General features: G+C 55.5%; 1 protein-coding gene across 1 annotated transcript; it reads right to left on the bottom strand.

Moving 5' to 3' along the window:
• Positions 1-3723: 3723 nt before the first annotated feature.
• On the bottom strand, positions 3724-8177 carry IRF2BPL (interferon regulatory factor 2 binding protein like). The gene has a single exon (XM_033187317.1). The coding sequence runs from the start codon at positions 6942-6944 to the stop codon at positions 4566-4568; it is 2379 nt and encodes a 792-aa protein (XP_033043208.1). The 5' UTR covers positions 6945-8177; the 3' UTR covers positions 3724-4565.
• Between the last annotated feature and the right edge of the window lie 498 nt (positions 8178-8675).

The raw sequence follows: 8675 nt of genomic DNA, 5'->3' as shown, positions 1-8675 counted from the left end.
GGTCTCACTATCTTGCCCAGACCAGTCTCAAACTCCTGGCCTAAAGCAATCCTCCTGCCTCAGCCTCCCAAAGTGCTAAGATTAAAGGCATGAGTCACCACTCCAGGCCTCATTCTTTGAATTTTGAACAAAAGGAATGTATTACCTTCTCAAAAACAAATACATAAAATGTATATTAAAAAGGAAAAAAAAATGTATGCAAATCCTTGTGTATATGGGCACTGGTATATCTTGGGGAGGAGCCATAATTTTTGTTAGATTTTTCTAAGGTGTCTCTGACCCCAGAAAGGTTTAGAAAACATTTCACTAGATGACCTTAAGGAGTCATTCCCAAGCTGGGTGCGGTGGCTTATGCCTGTAATCCCAGCACTTTGGGAGGCTGAGGCAGGCGAATCACAAGGTCAGGAGTTCGAGACCAGCCTGGCCAACATGGTGAAACCCCATCTCTACTAAAAATACAAAAAATTAGCCAGGCGTAGTGGCGGGCGCCTGTAATCTCAGCTACTCGGGAGGCTGATGCAGGAGAATAGCTTGAACCTGGGATGCGGAGGTTGCAGTGAGCCAAGATCACTCCACTGTACTCCAGCCTGGGCAACAGAACAAGACTCCATCTCAAAAAAATAAAAATAAAAATAAAAAAGTCATTCCCAGTGCAGTGGTGCTATCTACGCCCAGCTAATTTTTGTATTTTGTATTTTTAGTAGAGACGGGGTTTCACCATGTTGGCCAGGCTGGTCTTGACCTCAGGTGACCTGCCCACCTCAGCCTCCCAAAGTGCTGGGATTACAGGCGTGAGCCACCATGCCCAGCCCCAATTCCAACTTCCTGACTTGATGAAGTATTACAGAAAACAAAAGTGAATTTCAGTACTTATTACATCAGCCAGTCTGGGCTGGATGCAAGTGAAAACACACCTTGAATCTTGCATTGAGGACTTGATAGGGTGAGCCGCCTTCGATGGTGGACTATGGTGCTGCCTTCAGAGATCAAGTTCAAGAAATTACTTGCATTGGGCTATTCTCTCAAAGCTGTTGAATTAAGTCCTCATTGCCCCCACCACTCGGCCCACTTAAACATGTCGTTTGGATTTGCTGCACAAATGACGCACATAAATAAATATGAATTTTTAAATGTTGGCCACTTTGGCTCTTAGGGGAGAGTGAGAAGGATGGGAAATGAGGGTAGGAAGAAATGGAGGTAAAATGGAGATGAATGGAGCCTCGGCTCATCCAGAGGCCTGAGCTGAATCTCAAAAACCCACAAGAATCCTTACATGCCAGAGAGGAAAAGTGCTTCCTAGGCACCCAAAGTGGAAAGCTTCAGGGAAAGGAGAATCCAGCTGAGGGATCAGAGCAAGGCTGGTTAAGGCAACCAGACTAGCAGCTGAATGGGTCTCAGCGAAGGAAAAGGTCACATGGTTAAAAAAGAAAAAAGAGAGAGAGTGAGAGCCTCCATTTAACAAGTGGCCCCCAGCTATGATAAACTTTAATTAACTGCACTATTATAATTCACTTCTAGCCTGGGTTCCACCCCAACCTGCTCTCTCCCTCCCACTCCCTCCCTCCTCTCCCCAACATCTCTAGTCAGGTTTCCTTAGTGAAACCAAACTGGCCTCCATGGCTGGATTCCTCATTATTACAGCTACTGCTTCTACTGTTAATAATAGCACCCAGCAACAAGAAGGAAAGAAACAATGCTGTTCTTAGTGCTTAATGACAGGCCCCTCTTTCCTACCTATGTGCACTAGTAATCAAAGGTCTTATAATCCTAAAAGTTCCTGAGCATAATACCATAGTGATGAAGAGACAGTTGTAGTTTGGCAGGAGCAGCTGTGCACAGACTGGTAACAGGGCCAACTCCCAGCTGGAGCCACCAGACACAACTCATAAGGTCCACGCCCAGACAGGTGATCCACATGTCTAAATTCACATGCGCTGTGCAATGCCGTGGCTGCACCCAGTGCTCCTTCCTTCAATTGATGGTTAAATTATACCCGTGACACTGTATTCTCAGGCTGTTCAGCTTTACCCATTTTAAGAGTATGTGCCTTGGGAGTGGGAGTTGGGAGCATCTTAGAGGATCTTCCAGGCGAAACATGCTTGGTTTTTATTAATGAACTTATATGAAAAGCCAACCCAGACCTTTAAGTGAAACGTGTGGTTGGTAGCCAGGCGAGGATGGGTTTTGGAATTAACTCTTCCTACAGTCTGCTATGCATTATCACCCCCAAGTTAATTACCCCTGCGGATGAAAATAGGTTTCATGACTCATAAGCACCAATACAACACTTGGCAGCAGATGAAAATGCAAGGACACATTTGCAGGAAGCTGACATGAATATCTATTTATATGTGGGGAGATTCTTAAAGAGGTGAGACAGGCACCTCCCATGTACCAGGATTAAGAGGCTGCAGCAGATCCATCAATATTGCCACTTATCCACACCCACAAACACACACGCGAGTGCGCGTGCACACACACAGTCCTGGTTTCCACCACTTCAGTGATGGCAGTGGTAAAGCAGCAACAGAAACTAAAAGGGTGTTATTAACAAGTCCCGACACCAGCCCAGCCTCCACACCGGAGTTCTGGGCGAACCAGTGATTTGTTTCTCCCCAAACGTGCCTGCACCCATCCCCACCTCCCAGTGTTCCCACTCCTTTGATGGGAGTGGTGTGGGGGCTCCAAGTTTCTTACAGTCCTTCACCCTTCAAGGGGACCATAAGGGCCCAGCTCGCCCCGCCCAGGAATGAGGTGTGGCCAGGAATCAATTTGACTGGATTGCCGGGTTTTGTTTTGCTTCCTCCCTCCTGTTTTCTGCTCTTCTATTTGCCTCCCAGGAAAGTACAAGGTTCAGATCAGGTTTATTTGCCTTCCCCTACCACTGGGAGGACTCCAGGCTGCTCTTAGCCTGCGGGGCTCTGCTCTAAAGGGCATTAGTCTTCTGTCCGCTTCCCCGCCTCTCTGCACCTCACAAACGCCGCCAAAAGCTGATTAGATGAATAATTGCATTGCTTCACCAGCCGGAAGGGATTTTTATTTGGTTTTGGAAGTAAATCTTTGCTTCAGGAACTAGGTTTGGGGTTTTTCCCCCTTCCTCATCCTCGGAAACCCTCTCTGATCAACTAAGTCTTCTGCCTTTAGAAGTTAATTATTTAAAATAGAGGAAAGAAAGTGTAATGAATGAGGCGAAAACTGCTTTTCCAAGGCACCAGCCTGAAGCTACTGCGGACTCTCCAGGCTGAGTGTAAGCATTTGCTCCCAGCTCTGTGGCACTTTTGTTTTAAATATGCAAAGACGGATGTCTGTCATATCTAAGAAGCAAAGCATCCTAGCTTTTCTCCTAGACTTTTTCCCCCACTTGTCAAGTCACCAGCTGCATTGGGTGTCAGCCTATATTCACGGCCACAGGGCGAGGCACCAGAAAGCATTCCTGACAATGCCATTTGCAGCTGGGCCCACATCCGGGGGAAAATAGAGATGCTGAAGAGTAAACCGAAATCGCTTAGTCAGCAACTGTCGCCTCCCCAAGAGGTGAATGTAAATAGCCGGGTACCGAGGGGGAGGGGCAGCAAGGCAGCACAAGGCCTTTCCCACAGGCCAGCTCCCAGGGCTTTCAAAGGCACTAAGATTTTCCTTCTATACTGGAGATAGGGAAGGTGTCCCCTACCTCGGAGTTGTGTGGCCTTAGCCCTAGAAAGACAAACTTGCTGACTCGGCGCAGAGTTAATATCAATTGAATTTATTACAAGTTACTAAGCTCCAAGGCACATTACAGTGTTCTGTTAACTACAGAAATGTATAAAGGACAAACAGAGCAGATTCTCCATGTCTAGCATTTCGCTCTACTGTTCAAAAGCATCCGTGCATCAATAAAGCAAAAACAAAACAACACGTGTAGATCCAACACATTCAGGTCAGTAGAAACAAACCAAAACATTTTCCCCTCACAAACTTGCAACAAAAAACATCCCATCCCCCCCCCGACACCCCCTTACCATTTTGCAAACAAAACAGAAAAACAAAACAAAACAGAACAAAATAAAGTGAAGACTTCAACACTTGGGGCAGTTTAGAAGGAAGCTTTCACCATTTTATAGCATCTTTTTTTTCTTTTTTTTTCTTTTTTTAGGCAGCAACACTGGCCTTGGCAAAAAAAAAAAAAGTATTTTTCTTTTGTGTGTTTCCTTTCAGAGAGTGCATAACATTTACAAAAATACACACCAGCAGCAGTCGTTGCTAAGGGCTATTAATTCTGTACCTAGGCAAACATTCTGCCACCAAATAAATGCTAACGAATATGATGCAAATGACCCAACCAATATTATACTGCTTAACACAAACCAGCTTATCCTTCAAATGAAGAAGTTACATACCTGTTTCAAAATATAGAAACATACGACGAAAATAATGTCTATACATAAGACTAACTTTTTGCAGTTTTGTTATATTCACAATTCTACACCTTGGGGGTGAGGGAAGGGAGGGTCGAGGTGGGTTGGGGGAGGGGCCCTCAGGATTGGAGAGGAGCTGGTCTAGGGCAAAGGAGGTGGCTGCCCAGTGGTTCAAGGGTCTCTTTCCTTTTTCACTTTAACATCCCCAGCTAAGATAGTCGCGATTTCGCCCTGCATGAAGGCCCAAGGTACATTCGACCCGACTAGGGGGCATTTCTCACCGCTGGGGCAATACACCTCGCCGGTGGCCCCCTGAGCCTTGATACTCTCTCTAGAGCAAGGGAAGCAAAATTTGTGGCTGGGGACGGACGGGCACTGAACGAAATGCGTGTCCTCCAAACGTTCGTGGCAAATGGTGCAGCAGAGAGGTCCGCTGTTGGCCATGGGGGAATCCGGAATGTTTTGGGGGTGCACTTGGTCCATGCCCGGGTGGGCGCTAGGCGGCGGGGGCGCCACCTGTAAATTCAGGTCCCCATTACGTGATGCCAAGCGGCGCTGCCCAGGCACGGAGGCCGGCGAGACTGGGCTGCTGCTGTTGCGCCGCGCGGACGCAGTGGTAGAGTGCACGGAACTGCCATCCTTGGGCGAGTGCGCTGTGCCCAGAGTATCTGCCACCGACATGAGGGCGGCCATGGGGGACGGACCGTTCTGGGGGGCTGACTCAGGTGGGGTGGTCCGGTTAGAATGGGGTCCCAGAGGTGGGGGCGGCGGAGGCGGACCCCCTGCCGCGTGCCCCGGCGCCGCGAAGCCCCCGGCGGACATGGTGAGCTTCAGCGCCTCGCTCTGGTTCGCCATCCACTGTTGCCTCTGCTGCTCCTCGCCCAGCTTCAGCGCGCCCTCGGCTGAGTCCGGCGGCTCCGGAGAGGCCTTCCTTTTGCGCAGGCTGGCGGCTGCGCCCCGGCCCGAGGGCGCCGCGGGCGGCAGGGCCCCGGTCCCCGGGGGTGCGCTGGGGGCGCGGCTCAGACTCACTAGCGCCGTGGGCAGCATGGGACAGCTGGCGTCCAGGTAGGGCTGGGGCAGCATGTCAGCGCCGGGCACGCCCTCCTTGAAGAAGCGCACGGCCTCGGGGAGCAGGTCCCCAAGCAGGCGCCAGTCCCCGGAGCCGTGCTTCTTTTCGTACTCCAGGTACTTGAAACCCGAGGATAGGCCCCGGCCGAAATCCTTCATGCAGTCCTGGTACATCTGCTTGGCCACACCAGACGCACTGGAGTACACGTTGCCCGAGCCCGTGGGGTACTCAATGAACAGCTTCAATTCGTAGTCCATGCCGGGCTTGGAGACCGCGTCGAAGGCGAAAACGCGGCCCAACAGCGAATGGTCCTTCTTGAAGCGAACCTCGTAGGGCGTGCAGCCAGCCAGCGTGAGCAGCGTGTCGCGGACCATCTTGGGCTTGTTGGCCCACTCCTCGGCGCGGTTGCGCAGGCTCTCGCTCAGCTCGGCCAGGGCCTCGGCGTTGCGCTGCTTCTCCTTCAACTCGCGCTCCTGGTCTGTGCTCGACACCGAGCCGGGCCTCTTGCCACCAGCACCCACGCCCACCTCTGCCACCGACGAAGAGGTCGAAGACGACGCGGAGGACGACGTGGCCGATACACCTGGGGTACCCCCGAGACAAGCGGGGCCCCCAGGAGCCCCTGGGGGAGCAGGCGTTGGGGGCCCACGGCTGCCCAGAGCGTGGGGCGGGGGTGGGGGGAGTACCGCGGCGCTGGCCGGGCCATTAAGCAGCGTCTGCGGCAGCAGGTTGGGGGGCACAGTAAGCTGGGGACCTCCGCTACCCCCCGGGTTGGGCAGCCCCGTCACCAGCCCACCGTGCGTCCCACGCCGAGACGCCACCGACGCCGCCGCTGAAGACGAGTTGGGGCTCTGGCGGTTCAGCTCTGGGGGTCCCTCCTCCGGTGTTGGTTTGGGGAAGCCGTTTGGGCCCCCCAGGCCGTTGGGCAGCCGCGTGGCGTGGCTGCTGCTTCCCAGGCTCACCGGCGGTGGCGGGTACTCGAAGCGGCTGCGCTGTTCCACCGCGGCGGCGGCGGCGGCGGCGGCGGCAGCGGCCGCGCTCAGGCCGTAGCGTTCCAGGCCAGACGGGGCCGCCAACACCGCAGGCTTGCTGGAACCATCAACGTGGTTGAGCTGTTGCTGCTGCTGCTGCTGTTGCTGCTGCTGCTGCTGCTGTTGCTGCTGCTGCTGCTGCTGTTGCGCGGCGGCCGCGGCCGCTGCTGCTGCTGCCGCCGCCGCCGCTTCCTTAGCCGACAGGGCCACTGTCTTGACCCCGACGGGCGGCGGCGGCCCAGGGGAGCGGCCGTCCTGGAAGCAGCCGTGCGCCCGCTTCAGCTGGCGCGCGGTCTCGATCACGAACTCGATGCGATCGGCGCCCTCGTAGTTGACGCAACCGCGGCATACGGGTTCCGAGAAGTCCCAGATCATGGCCCAAGGCATGCGGGGCAGGTCGCACAGGTAGCAAGATTGTCTCCGGGACGAGGACACCTGCGCCGCCGACATGATGCCGGCCCTGGGGAAGGTAGGCCCCCGCCCGGGCTGTCTCCGCGACGCCTTCTCCTCTGGGAGGACTGGCCGGCTGGGGAGGGAGTCCGACTGCGGGGGAAGGAGGAGGGGGGGCGAGAAAGTTCTGCCCCAGGGGCTGGAGGGAACGCGAGTCTCCACCGCCGGCGCAGCGCCTCGCCGTGGGGGCTCCACCGCCCGGGCAGCGGACGGGTTCAGCCCGCTCTTCGCCCCCACCTCCTACTGCAGTTGTCTTGTCGCGAGGGGAGCTCAGGCGCCTTCTTCCTGGTGCTGCAGACTTGGGCTGGAAGCTCCCGGCCCGAGGGGAGGGGGCGAGGGTGCCCGGTGCTGGCCGCCGTTGCCTCTTGGCCCCCTCCCCGGAGTGGATGGTGCGTGGAAGCTCGAAAGGGGCTGTCTCTTCCTCTCCCCGGGGGCCCCCTACAAGCTGCGTCCTCTCCCCGACGGACCCCCTGGGGCGAGGGCTAGAGTTCAGTGCCACCCGGTGCCCGGGTCCAATCTTGCTGAAGCCGCTGCTTGCCCGGAGGACCGGGGGAGGGGGTGGCAGCCGAGAAAGGACCTTCTCCCCTCCGCAGCGTCGGCCGTTCTGCTGGCGGTGGCTGGGTTTGCACCCCGGAGGGAGCCGCCGCGGCCACTGCTTCCAGGACGCACGAGAGCAGAGGAGAGGAGGGCACGCACGCAGGCTCCCGCCGCCCCCAGGCCTGGCCGGCGCCCGGGCCGCCGCGGCTGGCGGCGCTCACGTTGGTTGCAGGGCGCTCGCGCGGCGCCTCCGCCCGGGTCGCATCCCTTCCCGCTCGTGCTCGCGCTCGCCCGGAATGTGGGGTTGTGATTGTTACTCTACGTTCCGGAGGCGCGTCTCGGCGCTCCTGCTCCGGCTGCGGCTCGCGCTGTCCCCGGCTTGGCCGCGCGGGATGCCGCCCGGGCGGAGCGCTGACGTCACCGCCATGCTCTGCACCAGTTCTCCCCCCCTCCCCTTTACACTTCCTCTGTGGAGCCCACTTGTTGCTCCGGAAAGGCGCATGCGCGGCAGGATGCCCAGATTCCTCCCAGCCGGCCCCTCCTCCGCGCCTCCGCCCTCCCCTCCCCCCTCGCCGTGTGTGTACAACAGCTGAGGCCCGGCGAGCTAATGCTGGAAGTCCAGAGCTGGGGGTGGAAATTAAACAGACGATGACCTTTCTTTTCCCTGCCCGGCATTCCCAAGTAAAAACGCATTTAAGAACCACTAGCGTCGTTTCCGATCCCTGCTCCCCACCCCACCCCCAAGCCTCGGCAGTGAATTTAAATGTCCTGTTTCAGGATTTTTCGCCGTGAATTTCGTATAAGGTATTAACCATTTCATCTGCGATTGAACCTTATCCCCCCTCCGACGTGGATGTTACATTCATCGCCACCACTGATGCCGAAGCACCTGCAAAATTAGCTGTTTTACAATCTTCCAGAAACTGTCTTTTCTATTTGTTTTTGTGCCCTGATCTAGGAACCCGGGCTTCAACGATGGAGCTAAATGAATTCAGAGTGCGCTACCCTTCCCCCTAGCCGCACTCTAAAAATTTTGGCTGAACGTCTGAAGAAGATACGAGCACCCCGAGGCCTTTAAGGAAAACCGTCAACTGGCTGCGCACAGCTGCAGTTGAGGGCAGGGAGGGGTAGGGGCCGGAGAGGCCAAACAGGTGAGTGGTTTTTCTAGCGTTTGATTTTTAAAAGGTAGGGGCA

This window comes from Trachypithecus francoisi, unplaced genomic scaffold (genome assembly GCF_009764315.1).
Source record: "Trachypithecus francoisi isolate TF-2019V2 unplaced genomic scaffold, Tfra_2.0 Lachesis_group3, whole genome shotgun sequence".
Taxonomy (NCBI): domain Eukaryota; kingdom Metazoa; phylum Chordata; class Mammalia; order Primates; family Cercopithecidae; genus Trachypithecus; species Trachypithecus francoisi.
The sequence above is the reverse complement of the archived record's forward strand: the minus strand, read 5'-3'. Positions and strand labels throughout refer to the sequence as shown.